The 24,886-nt window shown below is 32.2% G+C and overlaps 3 protein-coding genes across 4 annotated transcripts; 2 read left to right on the top strand and 1 right to left on the bottom strand.

Moving 5' to 3' along the window:
• The first annotated feature begins 843 nt into the window (after window positions 1–843).
• Window positions 844–4,131, top strand: LOC106766807 (eukaryotic translation initiation factor 3 subunit K). Its single transcript, XM_014651568.2, has 8 exons — window positions 844–1,027; window positions 1,157–1,213; window positions 1,307–1,357; window positions 1,456–1,518; window positions 2,164–2,214; window positions 2,286–2,352; window positions 3,175–3,257; window positions 3,680–4,131. The coding sequence occupies exons 1-8, from the start codon at window positions 905–907 to the stop codon at window positions 3,881–3,883; spliced, it is 699 nt and encodes a 232-aa protein (XP_014507054.1). The 5' UTR covers window positions 844–904; the 3' UTR covers window positions 3,884–4,131.
• A 1,318-nt stretch (window positions 4,132–5,449) lies between these two features.
• Window positions 5,450–15,834, bottom strand: LOC106768274 (phosphoinositide phosphatase SAC3-like). Its single transcript, XM_014653326.2, has 16 exons — window positions 15,049–15,834; window positions 14,492–14,696; window positions 14,247–14,409; window positions 13,424–13,646; window positions 13,226–13,302; window positions 12,184–12,371; window positions 11,967–12,064; window positions 11,464–11,597; window positions 11,245–11,373; window positions 10,698–11,058; window positions 9,312–9,433; window positions 8,790–8,891; window positions 7,433–7,624; window positions 6,837–7,013; window positions 6,616–6,730; window positions 5,450–6,092 (listed from the first exon to the last, which is right to left on the bottom strand). Exons 1-16 carry the CDS (start codon window positions 15,160–15,162, stop codon window positions 5,976–5,978), a joined length of 2,517 nt encoding a protein of 838 aa, XP_014508812.1. The 5' UTR covers window positions 15,163–15,834; the 3' UTR covers window positions 5,450–5,975.
• A 4,076-nt stretch (window positions 15,835–19,910) lies between these two features.
• Window positions 19,911–23,828, top strand: LOC106769256. 2 transcript variants are annotated; one of them, XM_014654792.2, is made up of 5 exons: window positions 19,911–20,066; window positions 20,349–21,270; window positions 21,398–21,598; window positions 22,036–22,231; window positions 23,365–23,828. In XM_014654792.2, exons 2-5 carry the CDS (start codon window positions 20,398–20,400, stop codon window positions 23,547–23,549), a joined length of 1,455 nt encoding a protein of 484 aa, XP_014510278.1. In that variant the 5' UTR covers window positions 19,911–20,066; window positions 20,349–20,397; the 3' UTR covers window positions 23,550–23,828. The 2 variants fall into 2 exon arrangements, with proteins under 2 accessions (XP_014510278.1, XP_022639708.1); XM_022783987.1 differs by having other exon boundaries at window positions 19,920–20,092.
• The last annotated feature ends 1,058 nt before the right edge of the window (window positions 23,829–24,886 follow it).

Below are 24,886 nucleotides of genomic sequence, written 5' to 3' on the forward strand. Positions count from 1 at the left end.
TTGTTATTTTATATTTATGTAACTATGGTTTTTTTAAATAATTATAAAAATGTCTACAAACCACATAATAATAATCAAAGTAGTTATGGAGGACCATCGATCAATAATAAACTAAAAAAGAGAGGAAATAACACATGCAAAGGAACACTTATACATGATCTTAAACTAAAAATTAAAAAAAAAAAGTAGAAATTTATTTGTTGTAAAATGAAAACTGATCGATAAAGATTTACAAGTTCATTAATGAGATCTCTTAAACACTTTCAATTCGTCAAAGAGACGAGAGAAGAATTAAAAATCTTAGAAAAAATTACATACTACATAAAAAAAGTATGTGCAAAGAAGAGAGATAAACAGATAAACAAAGAAGCACAAGAGAGAAAAAAAATTGCAGATTTTTTTTGCTGTCATTACAAAGTTAACGTTTCGTATTGAATGGAAAAACTTGACTGAGACAAATTTTGTGAAATGTGAATTCAATTGAAACTTTTTTTAAAAGATAAGATCACTATAGTGAAATTATGAAAAGAAAACAATTAAACCTATTATATTTATATAATAGTATCACTTAAAAAATAATATATTTATATAATTACTTTTACTTAAATATTTAACTTACTTTATTATTAATATTAAATTTTTAATATTTATATCATTTTAAAAGTTTACTTATATTTAATAATAATTATATCATTTTTAATATTAATAATATATTAGATATTCTAAAATATGAATACAGATACTATCACTCAAAATATAATATAATATATCATAAATATTAAAAAATTGGAATAGAAATAATACTGTGTTTTCACTGGTTTTATAATTAGGATTAGGATTCCTTTGCCTCAAATAAAAAGAGAAGGGTTTGATAGAAAGAAGTAGGGTTTGAGTTGCAGAGCATATGAGAGAGATGGGAAGAGAAAGAGAGGCAACGAAGGTAGCATACACAGTGGAGCAGCTTGTGGCCTTCAATCGATACAATCCCGATATTCTTCCAGATCTCGAAAACTATGTCAACGATCAGGTTCCTTCTCCCTCTCTTTTCTCTATATCCAATTTGCTTCCTCTTCCACTTTTTCCTAAATCAAAAACCTAGGTTTCCAACCACGCACTTCTATGTCAATGCTCAATGACAATTTCTTTCTCTTGCTAGGTTTCATCTCAAACATATAGCTTGGACGCCAATCTCTGCCTTCTTCGCCTTTACCAGGTATTTCTCTTTTTTTCATCTCAATGAAATTTGTTAATTGAGTAGTTGTGAGTTGCTAGTTGCTAGTAATAGTTTGATTATCGATTCCTGCAGTTTGAACCGGACAAAATGAGTTCCCAGATTGTGGCCCGCATATTGGTTAAGGTGTGCTTATTTTTTTCTGTGTTGGCTTATTGGTTGGATTGTGAATTCCATCACGTGCTTAAATTTTGTTAATCGATTTTCTTTTTATCTTTGAACAGGCGCTTATGGCAATGCCGGCCCCAGATTTCAGCCTCTGTCTCTTTTTAATTCCAGAACGTGTGGTATGATTCTTGCAGATGATGATTCTTTTCTTTCTTTTATTTTGTGTTGTTTTCACTCACAAATAACTAGATGTTTGAATCATTTAGTGACTCTAGTTAATGTTCAATCTCTTGCATTTTATGAATTTTACTCAGTTGAATTTGAATTTATAATGTTTTATGGGATTTGCTATGACAATAATTAAAGTATGCCAAGTTGTCCCAAGTGATAACAATACACATTCCAGGGACGAAGCATTAGAATATTGATTTTGCCAATTCCTTCCCAACTTAAATAATTCTTAAACATGTGATAGCAATTCGGAAAATTTTCCAAACACTCCTCAATTATCCTTTTTTGATTATTCTTTCAAATTGCCAATTCTTTAGTTGTATAACTTCAACCACAGAAAGGAAAAGCAGGCAAGGCAGTGTAGCTAATCCAAAAGTTATAGGATAGTTTAGTTCAAATCCATGAATGAACTGAAAGAGAAAATGAGAATGAGAGGTCCGTTGAAGTTCCAATTCAACCTTAAATTTATAAGTTTTGGTTTTAAATACCAGTTTAGCATTCAGCCTAATTATATCATTATTAATGCTTTTCCTTGTTTTTGGACCTTACTGCTGTTGATTTATTTCTTTCTGTTAATCTTTTATGAATCTTAGCAAATGGAGGAGCAGTTCAAGACTTTGATTGTTCTGTCTCATTATTTGGAGGTAAGCATTGGCGTATTTGTTCGAGCACTAATTAGGCATTTAAAATTAGAAATTAATACATGCCTCTTCAGACAGGAAGATTTCGACAGTTCTGGGATGAAGCAGCAAAAAGTCGTCATATAGTTGAAGCTGTGCCAGGTTGTTATATATTTATAATTTATGAAATGGTAATTAGATACAATGAGTAATGAACTCTGAATAATTTAATCAATAGATTTCAAATCTAAAAAAAAAAAAATACGAATCCCTTGTTGCTGCTTTATTTCGTCATGATCTATCTGGTTAATTAGACCTTGTCATTTGGAAGCTTAATTATCCCCCTTGCCATGAAATTGAGCTTATATTATAGGACTGGCCATACATATTATATAGTTGTCTTCTCTTCCCCTTTTTTGAAATAATGCACTCTTTGAATGTTATGCTACACTGTCTTATATATAGATGATAGATGATAATATAGCTTTTTCGGGAAACAACTGGGATTTTCACCTAGGGTTCATTTGATACAGTGGAGAAAAATTGATTAGACGATGATAAAAAGTGAGTAAAATAGGTCAGAAATGAAACGAAAATTAAAGGTGTTTAGTTGAATAGGAATAGTGAATAAACCAGAGATATTGAGATGAATATGTGAGAAATAGAATGGAAAGTAGTGGTGGAATCCACTAACTTTGATTCTCTCCTCGGTATCTCTATTATGCTAAGCGAACCTAATTAAGTCTGTCATCCTATTTCCAATCGAACCCCCCTCCCCCCACCCCCACCATCAAATCCTGCACACCATTAGGCTTCACGAAGGCATCCCCTTGTTGACACTGATTAAGCTCGTAGGCTTCATTTTTTTTTTTTTCATTCTTATTAGAGATCAGATCAATGGTGTGCCATTGACTAGGCTTAAAGGATTCGTTTTTCCCTATTAATTAATGCTTTTATAGAAGCTAAATTTGAATTTGATTGCAGGGTTTGAGCAGGCAATTCAAGGATATGCAGTCCATGTCCTTTCCCTGACTTACCAAAAGATTCCCAGAACTGTTCTTGCTGAGGTACGTTTGTTATTTTGTCCATTTCAAGCATTGTCTCATTGCATAGTGGAAGAGTATTTTATCTCTAGCTAAGTTAGAAGTCGTTAGCCCAAAATCCTTATTTTTATTTCCTAATTGCTTGTTGAACTGGTGTTTAATGTGGCTCGTACAAGAATACAACACTTATGAAGTCCGCTATGATCCTCTATTTATTCTTTGGATGTTAAATGGTTCTTCTTGGAAACTTTAGCAACTTGTTACTTGCATTTTTCTCACTGTTTGTCAGAAACAATTGAGTCAAACCATTGACTGGTATTGTGGATTCTTTTATTAGCCGTTGGTTCTGTAAATTATGTTGTTTTTATGAATTCCACTTGCCTGTACGAGTCAGACAGGATTACTTAGAAACGTATGATCATTGATTCTTTTTTAAACTTTCATAGGCTATTAACATCGAAGGTTTATCCTTGGACAAATTTCTTGAGCACCAAGTAGACAACAGTGGTTGGGTTATTGAGAAAAGCCAAGGCAGGGGTCAACTCATTGTCCTTCCGAGAAATGAATTTAATGACCCAGCTTTGAAGAAAAATTCTGCAGACAGTATACCATTGGAGCACATTACCCGCATCTTCCCCATTCTTAGTTGATTTTTTTCCGGGTAGAATGCGAATTTTCTTTCTGAAGGATTTGTGCGAATGAGACCAGTTGGAGCAACATCTTACAATTTTCCCCTCGATACTTAAATTACAATTAGTGGACACCTATTGTAGTTTACTCATGTTTTATCGTCCTGTCTGAAAAATTAATCTATTGTGGGTACGTTTTAAAATCGACTCTATTTATTGTTCTCTTTAGCTTATAGGGTGCGAAGAGCGAGTTTTAAAGAAACTTTTAATGCGTATTGTGCTTTTCTTTAGACCGCTAAAGAGAATTAGAATTTTCCTATTCTAATTAATCTTTAAAACATATTCTGTGTTTCTTAGAATTTTCTTGCAGGGTCATCTAGGAGTATATTTCATTACATTTTATCTAAATTTTATAAATCTGATTATCAAAATTATAAAAAAAGAAAAAGAGCCAAGCTAAGGAAAAAAATTAAACTTGGAAAATAATGAAATTAGTCTTTAATATCTAAAATTCACTTGCCATAAATTTGAAAGTAGTGTTATCAAAACGGGTTATCAAAAGAAAATTATAAACTTTTTATAATTAAAATCTAGACAAATTTTATTTTCAAAAATATTTAGTTAGTTTTAAAAATAGAGAATTTAAATAATTTTTTCAAACAAAAATAATAATATTTTTTATAAAATTAAAATTAAATTTTAATAAAAAAAATTAGGTAGGTGGATTCAACCTGACTTATCACGGGTTTAATTCGGATAAATCGAATTTAAATGAATTGAGTTTAAATCTGACCTGCATAAAAAAATATAATATTTTTAAACTTAATCTAGTTTGAACCTGTGATGAACCGGATTATCTCACAGGTTGCTACCAATTTTGACAGCTTCTATTTGAAACCTGACTTCAACGAATCAAACTTTACGTATAAGAGACTAAACCTAAACTATTATTTCATGTTAACACCTAGTTTGTATAGAAGCATGTGCCATATTTTTGCTTCCAATAGTCTTTATTTCCTGTCAACAAAGACTACAGAACCGTCTGGTAACCACACCAAAGTAAAAGAGAATTAGAAATTAACTCAAACATAATATGCTCGATAATTCAAAATTTATTTTAAATTATGAGTTCAGAAACCAAATATGCAAATTGAAAAAACCGAATCTCAATTCAGTTAGTTTTGACCATAGAATCACACCAAAAGCCAGTGAGCCCCACAAGAACAGCCCGCAGAAAGTTGAAGGTGTGAGGAATCTGAGAAAGTGACATTACCTGTCGAGGGAAGCAAATGAAGTAATGGGGTGGTGAAAGATTTTGGAATGGGGGAAGAATAAGAATAATGATGAGCTGATCAATTCATATTGGATTAAATTGACCTAATTGTTAGGCAGCTTTATTTTCAACTGAGGCAGAACCATTTTCCCTGATGTGGTGATGATTTTATTGGATATCAGATTTTATGATTGATTGAGCCATGCACAGAATGCAACATAATGCCGACAACCACCAACCATTGTAGTACTTATAACAACAGTTAAACAATTTATTTCCTTTTTAACTTGATAAAAAGAACGTTTTAGAATATATCAAACGCTAAAATTCGTTATAATAACCACTTATTCCGCTTCTTCAATGTTTAATCCACCACCTTACAACAAGCAAAGTTTACTTAAAAAGAATCAATTATCTACAATTCTAAAAGTAAAACTCCCACAAGCAGGGTAATAATATTTACAGAAAAGTGCACCTACTATAACTGCTCAAAGAAAATTGCAAATATTGAACTCCAAGAAGGCAACAACATAAAATAGAATAAAAGGAAAAGACCGAAGAATTTTACAAGCATTGCTATGCACTATTTTTTTTTTTTTCTTTCTACTATGCCTTGAGGGTTGGATCGAGATTTTGACAACAGAATTAATGCTGCATGTCAATGCCGAGACTGGCCTCAGGATTGTTCTTAGATTAGCACCACAAGCACAGAAAGCCTACCCAAATGCCTGGTTCTGTTCTTTACCCGGTTCCTTCTCTCTAGTCTCTTCTAATCAGCATGTTTAGACCAAGCAAAAAAAATGTCAATTATATATTAGTGCAAGATATCATGTGCAAAGTTCAATGGCAAAGTGTTTGTCCATAAGTCACCCATTGTACAAAAGTATCTGGAAATTCCTCTCCAGTGTTGGATTGTGAATTACCATACGGTAACTCAGATTCAGTTCGCCCTCTTCCCTGAAAATATTACATAGAACTTAGTGTCTGAATTCAGAAATAAAGACCTAGTAATTTAAAAAAATACACTTATTGGAAGTTTGAACTGACATAAAAACTCCTGCAGATGCTACCCTTGGTAGTCCAAGAATAGCCTAAACACTTCTCTACCAAAAACAATGAGGTCTAAACTCATGCCAAAAAACTACATACTGCATCATGTGAATGAAAACTAGAATGTACAATTAGAGGATTCAATGAATTAATTACATCCTGTTCCCTGATATTAAAGTACGACGAATCTTTAAGAATAAGGAAGTTGTGAATGTGATTGTTCAAAACCCGCCTCCTAATTGTTACCTAGCTTATTTAGTTGTGACTTCTTTGGGAGCTGCCTTAATTGCACCCCTAAGGGTGATGTTTAATCTCACGTCGGCTAGAAATGACTTAAATAGAACTTATTAGGCTAAATTTTGTTGAGTTGAATGAGATCTTCAGCTGAAATTCTAAGAATGATATTATGCTATATCAGAAGGGGAGTTACCTTTAGGCTGGAGGCCCCCCAATCACTCGTGGAGGCAGTTGCTGCTCCTACCATTATTCCATTGACAACGTTTTCAGAAGAAACTCCAGCAATTGGAGAGTTAGTGATTGATGATCTGTGATCAACATAAACTTTTTTTAAACTAAACAAAATCATTTTCGGGTATAACCAAGACTACCAATTAATTGCATAGACAATTCAACTCCTATAAATGGTGTTACCTCTCAAATGGCTCCTCTTCACATGAATTTGCTGAAGAAGACAACCAATCCAGATCAACAAAGTTGGAGCAGCTGAAGGAATCTCCGTGATCAGAATAGCAAATATGATCACTTTCAACGCAACGCTCTCTTTGCATATCCCCAAAGAGATGTCTCCGAGGCATTGTGGGAGTGTACCTATACAAACAAAATGAATTGTGTATTATACACATACAGGCTCAAATGCAGAAAATGAAGAAGCAAATTGCGGAACACACTATCATGCAAGCAGGTAACACGAGTTCCAATTTGTATCAGTACAATAAGAGCTCATTGAATATTTTAGATTACAAATGTACACACTGAAAATAGAACTTAAAGAAAAAATAGGACAATCTAAAATAGAACAACTTTTTCACATCTTTTAGAAAATATTTATTATATAAAAATTCTTATTCAGAAGGTCTTGCTATGCAAAGACAAAAATTCTAGAATAACGCAAATGAGAGGGACGGTAGAAAAGATAGATTGTATGAAATGGGATACTAGTTATCTATTTCCTATACTATAACTTAAAACAGACTACACTTGAGTTCACGTTAATACAAGACACAAACCTTGAAAACGAGATGTCATTCTCAGCACTAGATATTTCGGGTGATGATTCACAAAGATCCTTGCCTCCATCTTCTAATCGATCTGACAAGTATTGGCTTTGGAATTTTACGTTGCTGGCATTTGGGGCTGACATTGGTGTGGAACTTTCATTAAGAATGTTCCCATCTGAGAAGGATCTTTTAAAAAATGACCTAAAAAACCCATTTCACAGTTACCATATTAGCTACATAGACCAGCATTTTCAATGCACATGCTTCAAGTTATGATTATATTCACAGCAAACCTAAATGATCATGAAATACCAACAAATTGGTTACTAGGGCAAACCTAAAGTGCATATTAGTTGAGAGAAGCATAAAGTAAATGTAATTTCATCAATCTTCTACGTAATTGATGACTTCAGATGGAAGATCAATGATTTCGTTACTCTCTAGCCTTAGCACTTTTCCGAAACTTGTCTTCAAACCCTGCAGTCCTCTTCCTCTCAAATTCAAAATTTAGAACCATAGTATTTCATCATTTACTTCTAGTTCAGAGATTGTGTTGCAAGGGAATTATTCTAATAAATTTATCTTCCCCGGAGTTGGAGTTTTCTGATGATACAGACAGTTTGTTGAAGTGTAGCTAATCATGTGCAGAATCTGTAACAAATGAATATTGTAATTTATCTATTCTGTTATTTTAGTTTATTAGGCTAATCATTTTAGTCAATTTCAATATTTTAGATCCTTGTTTTAGTGATTCTGTATTTAAATTATGATTGTTTAGAATTTGACTGATCAACCTTCAGCAAGGCCAGCACCAATATGTTGCATTGTTCTTCAATAGTAAAATATCAGAATCACCATGCTATCCTATGGCCTATTTGGTAGGAGATAAACGCCTACAGACAATTTCAAAACGTATCGTAACCATTACATTTTGTTCAGACAATTAGGCTTAAAAGTATTCTAAGGTTTAGGATTGGTTACAACTTAGGGTTTAATAAATGGGTACATAAGGTTGTAACAGGTTAGGAGATAATTAGGCTTTTCGGAAAAATAATTATCTTTCAGATACCCTAATTCTTGCAAAGATCATCCCTCTATTAGCTATGTACCACATCTCTTCACCTTGTCCTCTCCCTATAGTTTTACTTTTCTTGTTCGGTGCTTGACTCCCAATATCTCATGAATGCAATAATTTAAACCTAGTCCTTTTAATCTGCATCAACTTTTAATTTAGATTGTTTTATCAAAGTGTCCACAAGAGTGTGTCTGTTTCATAAAACCCCAATGCAAGATCTTCAAGCAAGGACCAATTTGTACAAGGTTAGGAATCACGTGGAAATCCATGGCATAAATTGCATTCAAATACCTTGAATCATCCTCTCCAGGTCTTGCTGTATCATAGAGTTGATCTGAATCCAACTCCCATAGAGCAGGCTTACCCTGTTGGGGCTGAAAATGCCCCAGAAATCTGCGTCCAGTATATAGAATGATCAACTTATGATTAGAAGATGAGGTAGAGTGAAAATTACGAAGATATCTTTACAAACGTATGATATATCACAAAGAGTGCAAGCTGCCACAGAAATCACAAAAGCTGCTGCAATACCAGAGGACAGAAAGGCATGCAGAGGGATTGGAAAAGTCTGCTGATTTTCCCTGATTTGCTTTTGCTTTTGCAATATCTGAGGAGGATTCCTAATCTAAATATTCATTTTCTCGTTTAAAATAACTATTCTCCAAAACAAAATCTCCCTATTAAATGGAGAGACATAAACAGAACAGGAAAAACAAACAAACCATATAGCAGACATGCTATAATCCAAAACTAGAAAAAATATAACTTTTAGGCATGTAAAAGAATAAGAAAATGCATGACTGTGGCACGTACACATTAATTGCATTCTGTTTCATAGCATCCATGTATGCATTGCTGTAATAGCGTTGAAGAGTCCTAAAAAACTCTTGAGACTGTGTTGCAGCTCTCCACTGACCCCTCCTCTCAGAGAAAATCTACACAGAAACATGTTACAGGAAAAGACCATCCGAAAGTGTAAAAAAAATGTGATAACAATGTATGGCGAAGATATAAAGGAGAGAAAACCCTCTATAACCATTGTTAATCAGCCTAGTCAATAGAATAGCACAGGCAGGAAATGAATAATCATCTAAAGATTTACCAGTCCATCAGGGACACATTGTCAATAAAGAAATATCAACTCTAATCTTCTATATTATTTTAGATAATTTCTGATAATCATAAAGCCATATTTGTCAATGTTCTCCATAAGTAATGCATGGAATCAATAAAGGAGCTGTCCATTCTCACTCACAGTACCCACAAAAAAGCTAGCAAAGCTACTTATAAAAAATAAAATTATAACAAGTAGGGATGTAAATGGGTTGAGAAGCTTGAACTTGACTTGTAGAAAAAAAATCGAAGACTCCAGTTTGACGCATTTGTTCAATCAAGTTTAATTAAAAGTTTGAGTTTGTCTCCTAAAAAATATTAAGTTTGAGTTTGGCTAGTCATTTGTAACTTAATTAATTTACAAATGTCATGAAAAATTTCTTAAATATATTTCAACCTTATTAATATATCATCTAAATTTTTTTAATACTAATCTATTATTAGAAAATGTGTCACCTTTTTTTCTCAAAAAAACTATTCATATATTAAAAAAGAAACTAGTGTTTTGCACAAATGTAATTCAATATTAGCTAATAGAATCTAAACTTTGAAACAACTATACTAACAACTGAATAAAACATACAAATATATAAGCGAGCTACTCATTAGCCCTTAATGTGAAGCTTTTAAAAGTTTTGGCTCAACTCAAATAATTAAGCATAATCAAAAAGTTTGAGTTTGTTTGTTTAAATCTACAGACGTTCGCTACTAGTTTGAAAAATTAACTAATAAGCTGAGCGCAACCAGATCATCAATACTTTGGCTCATTTACACACCTAATAGAAAGGCTGCTGTATGCCATCCCACTCAAACAACATAATTAGAAAGTTATGAACCCATAAACAATTTTGATCAGAAAATAAATAGAGAGGTCTACATGAACTCACCCCACCCCCTAAAAAATAGAAGTTTGATGGCACCTTGGTATCACAAAATTTAAGTCCAATGATGATATTTATCAAAAATAAATCATATTCAACCAGGTAATTAAGAAAGAAAAATGATGAGCAAATATATCTGTTCCCAAGCTACATTAGAATATGCAAACTGAAGCAATTACGACAAGCAGCAGAAGAATGCAATCACCTTATTGTGCGCTGCTGAACCACCATACTGATGAGCAAGAGTATCACCCATCCGCTCATAAAAACCCATTAAATCATCAGCTACAGGATCATCAAGATCAATTTTTGGGTGGTCAATAACTCCCACAGCATGGAGCTGGTGTCCAAGAGCAGCCAACCCATATGCATATTGTGCAACATTTGTGCGATCCAAACAGTCAATGCAGTTGGTCCTGAGAACTCCCGTCTGCAACTTGGGAGGTTTGGTAGAATGAGTTTCAATGACATCATGGTTTTCTTCAATTGGTTTCCTTTCTAAGTTGTTAGCATCCTCGTTGTCATCATTGACAAGTCTAGTAGGTGAATAGGTTGCCTTAACATTGCTGCACGCAAAACTTTACATTAAGCAAACAAAAAAGCCTGTGGAGGAACTTCAGGTATTTCCTGTCCATGCATTAACTGATCTTATATGCTGGGTTTATTCTTTCCAAAAGCTTTATCATTGTTATTATTTAAAGATATCTTGAAATTGGTGGTGATTGAAGATTTCAAACCATAGAAAAACTTACTCTGTAGTTGGCAAATTTAGAGATTCTTCTAGTCTCAATGTCGGTGTTGCTTGGCAATAGAAAAAACCTGTTAATGTCAATGCATATGCAGCCACTTTGGCCAGAAGCTGCAAGACATTTGTAGCTTTGCTGGAAGTACAATATAAGGTAAATCAGAATAATCCCAAAAATACATAGTAATTTGCAAAATAGGATGAAAATATATAATCAAAAACTAACCTCTGAAAATGTTTGTGCAGATCCCAATGAAGAAACCTAAGCCTGTTCTCCTCGGATAAATCCTTATTAATAATATCTATTGCATTAGCAAACTCTGCCCGAAGTATGGACTCACGAGGCTTCTTCTCATGGGTCTGATCGTTTATAAAAAATAACCTTGTCACTCACTACATTTCTTACAGAATTGATACATTTCAAATTATAAGATTTAGGTAAGGAGAAGAAAAGTTGAAAATACAAACTAAAAATAATACGATATTAAATTGCTAAATGTATCACGATGCCATACTAAATACCAACACAATAGTCCAATTTAAACTAATGAGCAACTTCTAATCCTAATTAAATAGTCAAGACATGGCTAATTACAGCATCAATCTGTGTCAACACAACCAAGATACAAGAAAATTTAATGTACGGGAGTTTAGAAGGTGACATGTAATAAATGAGGTGGATGGGGAATGAATTCATTTCCCAACAAAAAATAAGAAAAAGAATATTACCTTAATCAAATTCAAAATAATAATGGGATTCCCATATCTTTTGACGAGGTTTTCAAAGTGAAGTCTAGTGGCTTGATAATTCTGATCCCTCTTTGACACTGTAGAAAAATAGGTTACTTAATAAGCAAGCATATGCAAAACTCCGCATCAAAGAGAATATAAGCAAAAGATAAGTCTGCTAGTGGCACAATATTGGTTAAATCGGAGGACAACATACATATAATATCTGGTTTAATATTTAGTTTTGAAGTTTCCTGTGACCAGAAAAGGGGAATTGAACCGCGGTTCTGGATGATAGAGCTTATTTGGATGGGAAAGCCTTCTGGAACATCCTCAAAAACCATTTGTTCTGTCTCGACATCATTTGCTACTCTGCCTTTCTCATTAACACCTCGCCTCAAGTACCTAGACATAATAATCATACAAGTGAAGCCAAGAAATGAACACATGATTATTGCAAATACATAACCATCCTACCTAGCATGCCATCGATTGTTCAAAGTTCAAGATTTTATTGTTTGCACTCTGCTCTTTTCTTTAATTTATATTTCCTTACCATCTCAGAAANTCTCACATTTCATACTTTTACCGAAGATCAAATTTGTAATGCTAGCAAAACTTTTATATGCTAAAAAGATTAGTTTAGTTTGCTACCTCACTTTTCTNTTTATTGGCAAGTCACAATTTGGCTATGCCATGGACTTGAGGTGGAGTATTGGGAGAACAAGTCTTACAGTGGTGGGTAACAAAAAAAACTGTAAATATAAAGCAAGCAGTGCAAAGTTCAAATTTCCTCAGGAAACTTCCACTGTCACAATCAAGCATAATCCTACACGAAGACCAACCCACTCTCAGACACTGCAATACTTTGGACAGACACACCTTAATTTTAACAACTTTTAGCCAAATGAAAAATTGAGACACATAACACCATAAGAGCATGAAAGATAAATTATTCCATACAACATCATCCCCAATATTACACTGATTTAGAATCCAAACTGCAAAGATAAAGTTACAATTTAAAACAACTTAAAACTAATGAAAAAATAACCAGAGTATAACTGTATACAAATGAAATCCTCAGCACAAGAATATAATTATCAGGGAAAGCACTTAATCAACTGCCAGTTAAGTTTGCACAAAGTCAAATTGTAGAACTGGATGCCCAATTGAATGCCACACAGCATATAATCACAAGGGAGAATAACTCAAAAGATTTAATGCGTCTGGAAATAAGATAAGATGAATTTACAAACCTAGTGCCAGCATAATGACGTGATCGTCTTGCAATGAGTGTAAGTATAAACTCCCGTCCGGATATCATGAGTGTATCCTAATAGATGTCAGATATTAAAGATCAGGATGACAAAATAGCTTGCATTAAGCAGGAATCAGGTACTTAACAAGATTAATCAATCAATGAATACAGTATCCAAATAGTAACTTATCTTTACCTGTTTAAAAAAGCCATAAACTAGTGCGACTGTCCAAATAGTATTTTTGAGGTGATTTCTAATTCCCCTTGTTAAGAACTCATTCCAAACAAACATGGTCTCATAAAGAACATGGCCTGTCTCATTATCACACATGTTCCTCTGAAGACTACGCATGATGTGATATGAGTAGCTGAAAAAGAAGTCCTTTGTAAGGTCGACCATGCATAAGAGCCTCTTGTACCTAAAAAATCAATTAACAGAGTATAATCAATAAAAGAACCTAATAAAGCATATTCAACAACCAAAATTTTCACATATTGTCAACAATCTGTTTTCAAATTCAAAGATGCAACGAATAATGACAACCAAAAGCGTTTCTAAATTACAATAAAAGATCACAAACAATGTCTAATCAAAATTAGGTTATCCTCGGAAGTCGGTGCGATTCTTTAACATGCAGCATTATATTTGAGTCAAACAGAAGGGACCTAATCATGTAATTTTAAAAATAGATTTTCCACTAAATTTAAATCCTAATAAACAAAGAAGTGAAATAATTTAAAAATTGGATAAAGGGTATAAACTGAAAGACCATTACAAAAGTAATTTAAACAAAAAACAACAGTATTTTTCTTGTTTTGCATAATTAAAGGAAACAGTTGTAAAATATCAGCATTTGAAATGAAAAGAAGCAGATAAATATTCATATAAATATGTAATATGAAAATAGATATCACTTGGCGTAAACAAATCAGGTTTTCCATGATGAGCTTATTTGATAGCATATAAATGATCACGGATTGCACCATTTGAGCTATAATATTAAATGCAAGGTTGTAACCTGTTTTCATTTTTATCATTGATGTTAGACCCAACTGAAGAATATGGCAATGGAATCATCTCACTCTTAGAGACAGCATACACTGTATGACCACAGATTGCACCAATTTGCCTTCTTTTTGTGATAAGCACCATGTAGTAAGGTCCCAAAAATTTTATGAACCCTAAAACCAGAATAGTATATCAAGATAATAACAAATAATTGGTCAAAAGGCAGATAGAATAAAGACAATAGGATTTACATACCTACAATTCCATAACAAGTTGTAACAAATTTAAGTCCACCTGTTGACTTGTTACCCTCGTGTATCCGTCTCAAAAGATCAGAACATTCACTTTCTGTATATGTGGTGGAATCTTCACGCAAGTTTAGTTCAGAAGGATCTAGACGGTCAATCTTTAGTACTCTCCAATATGTCCTGGTCTTGTCCCTTCCTATCATGTAAAAGTTCTGTGATACAAAAATAAATGCTGAAGTTATACATTTAAAATATAAGAATAACACACTCATCCAAATAAAGGTAGCCAGTTTTGAGAAACATCCATAAATAGGTAATAAATGCGCTAAAAAATGTTATGTATATTCATCCATACACAAAGCTACAGATGAATATCAACAAGAAACTAATGCACATATTATACTTTTGACCTGTAAATTATCCACAAAGACAGAATATTTTCTATTTACCACAACACAGAATAAGCTAATGACATGACAAAATCAAAGAGATCCCAATGCAATGTACACGGAAAACTAAACAAACGGTCCCGAAACAGTGGAAAGAGGAATAAGAGAGAATTACCGATCGAGTCTCATATAGCCTAAATTTCTGTATACAGACATTGAAAGGAGGAGGAGGACGGGTTTGATCAGAGACAGGAGAGTGACAAGGCTGTTCATTCTCTGACGATGCCATGACTTTTTCTGTAACACTCAGATCCCCCGAGCCTACGGCTCAGGGAAACCACCAAATGGCATGCAAAGAGCCACACAGATCACCAAAATTCAGAATCAACACAATGCAAAAAGCCCACAACCAAAAAATCCAAGCTCGTATCCTGAACTCTAGGCTGCTTCAAATACAGCATTATTTCCCAAAACTGATTCCAAATTATTGATCCCTCTCCATCCTTTCAGCTCCACCCACGACCACCATCACTGCCTTCACCTCTCTCCATCTCCCTCTCTACCGTAAATCAACAACAATCCACTATTCCTCACTGTACCTTCCACACACCCAGATCCAAAAATCGCCACCCCACTAACAAAAATCAGAAACTTTTTAAACCCAATACGCGTTGGTGTTGGTGCAGTCACCCACAAGGAACAGCATATGAGTATTCTGAAAACGGAATCTTTTCAGGAACAAAAAATGAGAAGATCAAGCAGAGAAAAGCGGCGAAAATTGAAGAGAGGAAAGAAGATTTGGGAGGTTCGAGAAAAAAAGGTTGGAACCACGGGTGCAGAAACAAGAACTGCTAATTATTGATTGAATTTAATTTTTTATAAAAAAAATGAATATATAGTTTTAATTTTGATTTAAAAAGTTTCATTGATTTCTTTGGCTATGAAAGGGAGAGAGTGAATATGAAGGCTGAGATCCAAAGAACAAATCAAAACCACAACGACAAATTTAAATAAATAAATCCATATTTGATGTGTGAATTCTCCGTCCACACATTAAAATTCGGAGAGGCGTATATCTGGATAGGTGTGTATGAAATTATTATTCTCCGTAATTATTCATACACATAAAAAAAATATCCAATGCAAAAATAATTAATCACTGAAATTGAAGATTTTATATTATTATTATTATATTAAACGTGAAACGTGGCATCTGAAATTAGTTGGTGATGGATACAGGGTTGATCGTGAAGGTGCAAGAGAAAATGAATTTACAAGTTTAATCATTCTACAGGACGGCAATACAATAATGTTCCTTTTATTATGTCTTTTCTTTTTCCCTTTCCTTATCCCATCTTTATTTTTTAAATTCTCTGAAAATCTTTTTCTACCATTAAATTTATTATTTTTAATATCATTTTCATTTCAATTCTTTCTTATATCTATGAATTTTTTTTATATAATATAATTCATATCAATTTTACATAATTATTTCTTTATTTATAACTTTTACTTTTATTATGATCACGGTAATTGTTTATATATGGTTGCAACTTGGTTTAGTTTGATTTTCTTGGTGAGATTTATTCAAATAAGCAATATAGATTTTAATTTCACATCAAATTTAAATCAATCAAAATAATATTCTATGACTTAATTTACTTGTTACCATAAAATTGTTATTTACATACAGTGTTAGATATTTTGTAATGAAGATTTATTTATCAAATAGGTATATTATTGTTTTTAATGATCATTATGTATTCATGATTTCAAGCTTTTTTTTTATATATAAACTACGGCATTTCATAATTAATAATAATAATAATATAATTTGTTATTATATTTTACAAATTTAAATATATTATAACACACTTTCACTAACTAACTTTAAATCTATTAGTGGAAACACTGTATATTTGTATATTTTTGTGCTTATAAAAAAAGAATTTTCATCATAAGAATAGAATAAAATAAAAGATTATAACTGTGTTATAATTTTTTTATTATATCTAATTAGTTAAATTTAAAAATATAATTATAAAATTTAAAAGATGAAATAATATGATATTTTGTATTAATAAAAATTAAATTGGTAAAAATTATGCACATTAAATATTGATATAAAAGTGTAAATAATAAGTGATTGATTTAGTTTTGGCAATATTGAATGATTGGTTTCCTAAGAATTTAGGAATATTCTAAAAGAAGTTGTGATAACGTGAAATTAGGAAATTGTTTCTTAGAAATGTTCAAAGTTGAGTTATGAATTCACATGGGAATATAAAACAAAAGTGAAAAATAAAATATATAATATTCGAAAAGTAAGATAAAAATCCTAATAAATTAAAGTTAAATTGTTTGACACGTTTGAAGATTAGAAAAGTAAATGGTTGATCACATTGTAATTGTGGTGGATGAAGGTTTGAAAATAGTTTTCTATTTCAATAATTATTGTCTGTGCAACGTGGCAATGACATTGCGTGGACCTATAATATCAAATGCAATTATTGTCAAACTTAACCTAACATATCATGAACACTTAATATATTTTATCCTGTATGAAAAATATCTCATAAAAGATATACAAGGTTTTCAAATAAAACACTTTTAAATAAATAATATGGTGACATCTACAATTTTTGTATAATAATTTGTAATAAACTTAAAAAACAATTATTAAAATTAAGAAAATAAATAATATATATGTCTCATTGTCATGTAAAGTCAAAATATTTTATAAAACAAGGACAAATGAAGCATAATTTTTAAACTTTTCGTCCATGACATCTTTATACTAAAAAAATGTTCATTTATTATAACATTTGACTTAAAAAAAACAAAATAATAGAAACAAAATATCAAGGGTGAAATCGTAAAATAGTTTATTTGAAATGTGTTCACATAGTATTATATAACTAGTGAACATAATATTATATAACTAGTGAGAATATACGTGAGCACGTCTGTTTACTTTTTTTATTATAGATAATTCATTTAATTTAAGAAAATAAATCATTTAATAAATTGTAATTTAAAAATATAAACGGTAAATATTTTTTTAATTTACAAAATAATTAATGGTTATTTAAAAATAAAAATAGAAATATAAGTTTTTAATCTAAAATAGTATTTATTTAAAAAGATAACAACGTATTACAAAATTGATAAATAAATAAAATTAATTAATTAATTGGATATAATATTTAACTTGGTCTAAATTAGTAATACATTTTTTTTGCGTGTGTCATGCACGTATCAAAAATTGAAATATGACTAAGTACAACATCAAATAGACCTATGTTCAGAGTGACAGTTTTAATCAATTGATCCAAATATATATATATTTTTTATAATGTATGCAATATCATATAAATAATACAAGAATATAAGAATATATGGATTGAATTTTACATTAGAATACTTAAATTTCATCAAATTTCCTCATGCTCAAGTCAATAACATCAAATCCAATAAAATAGGATAGTATAAATTTGTTATGGTCTAATAACAATTCACACTATAATTATTTATTATATTATTTTTATTTAAATTTATAGCATTTTCATTACATCACACAAATTATTAGAACTGGAGAGGTCTTTTGGCCCAATTCTCTTACCTTAAATTATTATACACAACACTTGTTATTTCAATAGTCTCTATTATATTCTTTCTTTGATGTCATTAGTTTAAACCTTTATTTATTTCAACACTTGTGTGTAATATAAAACTTATTTCTAATTTTTTTCCCTTTCTTAACCATCATTTTTTTTTCTTCACAAAAAAACTTATTTTATTCTCCAAACTCGGCTAAGTAATTTAATTAAGTTAAATAAACATCTATATTATATATTCTCAGATAGAAACAAAATGTTCCATTTTTTTTTCTTATCATGATCGTGATAATATATATATTTTAAAGACAAATTTTTGTTTTTGTAAATATAAATATGTGAAATAATAAATGAGCAGTACTTAAATTTCAATTATGATAAAAAATTTGACCTAATTTACGATATATTTCATTGAGTAACGCAAAAAAAAAGTTTGGAGTATTGTGTTGTTGGGTTTTTTAATTGTCTGGGTTAAGAGTGGAAAAAAAAAAAAGTGAACTTAACAAGAATTACCTCATATGGTTGGAAAATAACTTCATTTTTCTTCTTTCTCTCATTGTTTAAAACATGACATAAACATAATTAACTTATTCTTGATTTATGTTTAGAATACACCAAAGAGCAATAACACTTGTCTCTCAATGTAAAATCATGTTTGTAAATAGTCTACATTTATCTTTGTAACTGTTTTTAATAAGTTAAAATATGTGTTACAGTAGACTTTGAAGCTTGATCTTGATCATAAGTAAAATTGATTTTGTATTATCTTTATATAGGTTTATGGTAAACAGAGTAAGTATTGTTTAAATAAGTTAAGAAAAATACCAAATACTCATTGAAACTTCTTTTAAGGTTAATCAATAACGTTTTTTCTATATCTCTTTTAAAATTGAAAATGAAATTTAAATTGAAAGTTCGTTTTTTCTGCTCTATAAAATTTAACTCATTTCATTTTATGTTATTTTTAATTTATATATACGTATTCATGTTATTCTCCATATTATTAAGTTGAGCACACCGCTTGGTAATTCTTTTTATAAGCTAGAAATGGGTTGACCAAATTAATCAGTTCAATTGATGAGCTATAAATATTTTTTTTTTCAATTTCTTGATATTTCTACAAATGGATGATAATATCAAATTATTATATTTCTTATTGAGATGATCTGATAGCACTCAAAGATATGATTTTTTATAAAAAAAATGAATTAAAATATATTAATATTACAAATTTATACATTAATTTAATTATGAATGAATACATAATTAATACTATTAAGATTTATATAAACCATTTGTACAAAAAAAATTACTAATCTCAAAATTGATTTCAAGTGTATAAACCAAACCCAAACGAAATTACATGGGTGGTTTTGCCTCACGCAACGCAAGTATACCTATCTTTCCGTTTCAACGACGTCGTCCAATTTACAATAATAAAACAATGCGTAGCTTCCTTCCCGATTGAAGTGCCTATTATCTTGGTTTAAACTCTGTTTTTATCCTCTTCTCTTCAATCAGGTTTATCGGCGATTCCAAAGTTCCCTCAACTCAGTTACACTTTCCAGCGAAAAAGGTTATTACAATTATTTTATTATCCATGTAATTTTCCTACTTCATCCTTGATCCCTCTTGGTTATCTTTCTTATGCATCAAAACCCTAATTTCGCATCACTCGCGCTTATTTTTATTGACGAACTTTAGTATGTTCTTTGAATTATTGGTTTTTGTGCGTGCAATACGATGCTTACTTGAAGTTTGTTGTCGCTGTTCAATTTCCTTGAAGTTGTTTGCCTTAACTGATTCGCTATCACTTCCTCTTCAATAAAGTGTGTTACTTTGGGACTTTCTATTGCAGTTTTGCATTGCTATATTTAAGTAGACAGCAGGGTTGTTTTGTTGGGTGAATGGAAGCCTCTGATGCCAGAGTTACTTATTCTTCACTTTCTAAGCTAGATAAGGAAAACACTACCTCTTTGGGCTACGGTGCGATGAATCATAACGGCGAATCCGTATGGATTGAACCTAAGCCTGACACCACACGTGGCTCAACGTTCTCTGACAAAGAGGTATTATATCAGTTCCCCTCCGAGGATGATGATCTGTTTGACGGAGGTTATGAATCAAGTGATGATGCTCGTGGGTTTGTACCCTCTAAAACGCCTCCGGAGGTGAACTTAAAGAATGTGCTTTCTGGGATCTTTGCTATTTTGACTGGACGGAACAAGGGTCCAAGTCCGAGGGTCACTGCAAACCAGCAACTCCCAAGTTCAAATGTATCATTTTTCGGCTCTGGAAAGAATGGGGATGTCCTCCTTGACTCTTCGGTTTACACGCCAAGTGCACCACCGCTGTGTCTACCCAATGGGAGTGATTATAATTCATACAAAGAGGTTTTGGAAGCTGAACCCCCGGATTGGCTTCCTGATAGTTCCACTAATGTTTGTATGCAGTGTGATGCTCCATTTACTGCACTTACTCGTGGTAGACATCATTGCCGGTTCTGTGGAGGGATTTTCTGTCGAATATGTACCAAGGGACGGTGCTTATTGCCTGTTGGGTTCAGGGAAAGGAATCCTCAAAGGGTCTGTGATGCCTGCTATGATCGGCTTGATCCTTTGCAGGGTGTTCTTATCAACACCATAAGCAATGCTGTGCAGGTGGCCAAGCATGATGTCATGGACTGGACTTGTGCTAGAGGATGGATTAATCTTCCTATTGGTTTATCTATGGAGCACGAGATATATAAAGCATCTACTACATTAAGAAACTACTGTCAGGTTGGTTTCATTTTTTGTAGTCTGACTAGTATTGCTTTACTAATATATCCATTAAGTATCTTGTTAAGATTTTTCAGAATATGAACCTGGCTGGTTTTATCTCATGTGAAGTACTTTTTGTTGGCAGGTGGCCAAATCCAATCCTGAAAAGTCCATCCCTTTAGCGGTTCTTAAAAGTGCCAAAGGCTTAGCTATTTTAACAGTCGCCAAAGCTGGTGCACTCGTCTCTTACAAACTGGGTACTGGTTTGGTTGTTTCTCGAAGATCAGATGGATCTTGGTCTGCACCATCAGCTATATTCTCCCTGGGTTTGGGATGGGGTGCTCAGGTATGGAGATTACGTATGGGTTTGGTTTTTTTGTAGATTGAAACTATGGTCATGTTCCCTGATATGATTTGACAGAAACGATCGAAAAATTATATAACAAATAGAGGGGGAGCCGTTTTGAAATTTGTTCGTGCATAGAATTTCCTCCAAATATTGATTGACATGATTATTCCGTCTGTGACTTATTTATATGAAATACTCTTGAATTGCTCGTATAGCCAACTTCAAATAGTAGGATAAGGTTTTGTTGTAGTTGTACTTTTAGATCGGTAGTGGTGACCATTTCTGAGCCATCACTTCATTAAATACTATCCTTATTATAGGTATGTAATCAATAGAGAACATAAAAATCCTCTCTGGTCATACGTGACTAAGTTGACTTATTCAGGAGTTAATCTCTGACTGATGGACTATATCTGCTCATCCTATATTCTCAGATTGGTGGTGAACTTATGGATTTTATAGTTGTTCTTCGTGATATGAAAGCTGTGAAGACATTCTGCAGTCGCATGCATTTTTCTCTTGGTGCTGGTTGTAGTGCCGCAGCTGGGCCTGTTGGGAGAGTGCTTGAAGCAGATATTCGTGCTGGTGACAGAGGCACTGGGATGTGTTACACTTACAGCTGCAGTAAAGGTAATTTTGGTGTTTTTTTTTCCTTCATGTCACTGGATCGTTGTATGTTAAATGGCAAAGATTTCTTTTAATTTCTTTATATGCATGGGCATATATATGTTTGTCATTAGTGATCATGTTAGTATCCAAACTATTGCTTTCAAATTGAATAGTTTCAACATCTGATCTAATATTTTGTCAAGGTCACGTAATAGGCAATAATCTTCATAATGTTTTTAATGCGCAAACCTAGATATCTATTTTTAGGCATACTAAAAAATGTGTGGTAGAGGCGTCCATACAAGTCCCATTCTTTGTTTAGTGCAACCTACACGTATTTTCCCAATAATATTGGATACAGTGTTGCTAAAGGGGCAAACCTTGTCGCAAGGTTGTTGCTACCTTGTGTTTTGATCCATGGTAGAGTTCCTGAGTTCAACTTTTGAAAATAGTTTCTCCAATTGTGAGGGTAAGGGGAGGGTATCTGAAGTGCTTTGGTTGCAAAGTGACTTGGAAAGAGCTACACAGGGAGGGATGACCAAAAATACTGAGCAATGCATTAGAAAGTGTAGCTGCAGGAGCATAAGGTCTTTGGGTTGGCGTTGTGTTATGATAAGAACTTGACTACTGTGGAAAGTCTAGGTTGCTGGTCAAGTCACATAAGATATTCCGTGGAGTATTAAGTAGCTTGGTTTATCCCTTGGAGTAATTGAGTGATATAAGATGTTAAGTTTGAGTAGCTTGGTTTCTCCCTTTGATTACTTAAGTGCTTTGGTTGCAAAGTGATTTGAAAAGAGCTACCTATGAAGCGATGACCGAAAAGTCCGAGCAGAGCATTAGAAAGTGGAGCTGCAGGAGCATAAGGTCTTTGGGACGGTGTTGTTTTATGATATGAACTTGAATACTGTGGAATGTCTAAGTTGTACATCAAGTGATATATGTTCAGTGGAGTGTTGGGTAGCTTGGTTTTTGTTCCTTGGATTACTTAAATTCTCTGTAACGACTGCTTTGTTTGGCACATAATTTATGATTGTTTGCTTGTGCCTATTACGCTGTTTTTATCTTTGTTCTTATTTTATTTTCCATTATTAATGTCGGTTTTATATGACGTTTGTGTATAATAGCTAACCAAAAGGAATGTTTCCAAACCGTAGGTGCTTTTGTGGGAGTGTCTTTGGAAGGAAATATGGTAGCAACAAGGATGGAGGCCAACTTGCGCTTTTATGGTGATCCTTACCTCACCACATCAGACATTCTACTGGGGATGGTGGACAGACCAAAGGCGGCTCAACCTCTGTATGCCAGTCTTCAAGAACTGTATTCCTGTTTACGTTTCTAAGCTGGTCTCTGCTTCCAGGTCCACAATTGCACCTTCTTTCTGTCTCTGCTGCAGGCGGTGTCTTAAATACTGCCTGTTGTATATACACTTCTAGTTCTTGCATGGATTTCTGAATTATGATTCCCATAGTTAATTCCAACTCCTCCATGTTTGGTTCATATGGATGAGGGATCTCTTCGTAATTCGGTCATATATTACGATTGATATTGATGCTCAATACACGAATTTATGATGTGAATATTATACTAAATTGTAAATAGGCAATCCATAAATTAGTTATTCGTTTGCTTTCTTTTATTCATGCTGATGGATTTTTCTGGAATTAGAAATATTTTAAATAGAGTAATATACTTGCCTAAAGGCAAAATAATGTATTTGGAAGCTCGAGGAGACGGCCAATTTGTTTTGTTTACTGGTTGTTCAAATTCACGCAATGAGTTGTGCATGAGAATTGGTTTTATATAAAATATTCTGTTTTTACTTTTCTGGTTGAGTAGGGTTTTTTTTTAATCAGCATATTACTACTCATCAAATTCTTTAGTTCGAGCATGGTTTACGTGCTATGTGGTTAGCATTAAGAATAAATCTTATACACCTTGACATGGATTGTTTAAACTATATAGTAATTAAGATATTCCTTAGTACAGGAACACTTTAGGATTTTACAGGAATTGATAAAAGTTTGTTTTCATTGTTTTATGTTTTAAAAAAATAATATTTAGAGAAAATCGTCTTAAAATACATTTTATTTGAATACCGGGACGCGGGGATCTTGATATTCTTTTATAATCTATTTGATTTTCTATTTTTGATCAGATGATTGAAGATTTTAGTCATTTATATGGTTAAATTTATTCTCATAACTTAGGCCTTTATTTAAGACTTCATATTACATTAGTTTCTGGGAATATTATTTTAAAAGGCCGAATCTTAAATTTTTAAAATCCTGACTATTCATAGTGAAGATGTTTTAAATTAAAATAAAACTAATAACTTATAATAATTTACCAGATTAAGATGTCACGTCTGTAAACTCTATTTGTAATAAAAAATAATTTTTTTTGGGTTAAATATGTTTTTAATTTCTGAATTTTGGAATTATTTTAGTTTTAGTCTCTTTTTCAAATTAAGGTACAATTTAGTTTTTTAATTTTAGAAAACTCTGGTTTTAATCTTTTTTACTAAATTTTTTTTAATTTTATTTGTTGTTTCAAGCATGTTTCTTGAATTGTTTATATTATTTGACACATTTTTAGTTTAATGTTAACTGTATTTGTAACTTCTTCACGCTAACCGTTTTAATTTGATAAAAGTATTCTACCATCAATATTAATTCG

This window comes from Vigna radiata, chromosome 7 (assembly GCF_000741045.1).
Source record: "Vigna radiata var. radiata cultivar VC1973A chromosome 7, Vradiata_ver6, whole genome shotgun sequence".
Taxonomy (NCBI): domain Eukaryota; kingdom Viridiplantae; phylum Streptophyta; class Magnoliopsida; order Fabales; family Fabaceae; genus Vigna; species Vigna radiata.

Excerpts from the sequence above, each read along its gene's own strand:
- LOC106766807 (XM_014651568.2), top strand. The coding sequence starts at position 905 with ATGAGAGAGATGGGAAGAGAAAGAGAGGCAACGAAGGTAGCATACACA. Across the intron at positions 1,358-1,455 it reads TGGCCCGCATATTGGTTAAG|GCGCTTATGGCAATGCCGGC; the intron begins GTGTGCTTATTT and ends ATCTTTGAACAG. Across the intron at positions 2,215-2,285 it reads TTCTGTCTCATTATTTGGAG|ACAGGAAGATTTCGACAGTT; the intron begins GTAAGCATTGGC and ends ATGCCTCTTCAG.
- LOC106768274 (XM_014653326.2), bottom strand. The coding sequence starts at position 15,162 with ATGGCATCGTCAGAGAATGAACAGCCTTGTCACTCTCCTGTCTCTGAT. Across the intron at positions 12,372-13,225 it reads CGTCATTATGCTGGCACTAG|GTACTTGAGGCGAGGTGTTA; the intron begins GTTTGTAAATTC and ends TATTATGTCTAG. Across the intron at positions 6,731-6,836 it reads GAAGAGGAGCCATTTGAGAG|ATCATCAATCACTAACTCTC; the intron begins GTAACACCATTT and ends TGTTGATCACAG.
- LOC106769256 (XM_014654792.2), top strand. The coding sequence starts at position 20,398 with ATGGAAGCCTCTGATGCCAGAGTTACTTATTCTTCACTTTCTAAGCTA. Across the intron at positions 21,271-21,397 it reads CATTAAGAAACTACTGTCAG|GTGGCCAAATCCAATCCTGA; the intron begins GTTGGTTTCATT and ends TTTTGTTGGCAG. Across the intron at positions 22,232-23,364 it reads CACTTACAGCTGCAGTAAAG|GTGCTTTTGTGGGAGTGTCT; the intron begins GTAATTTTGGTG and ends TCCAAACCGTAG.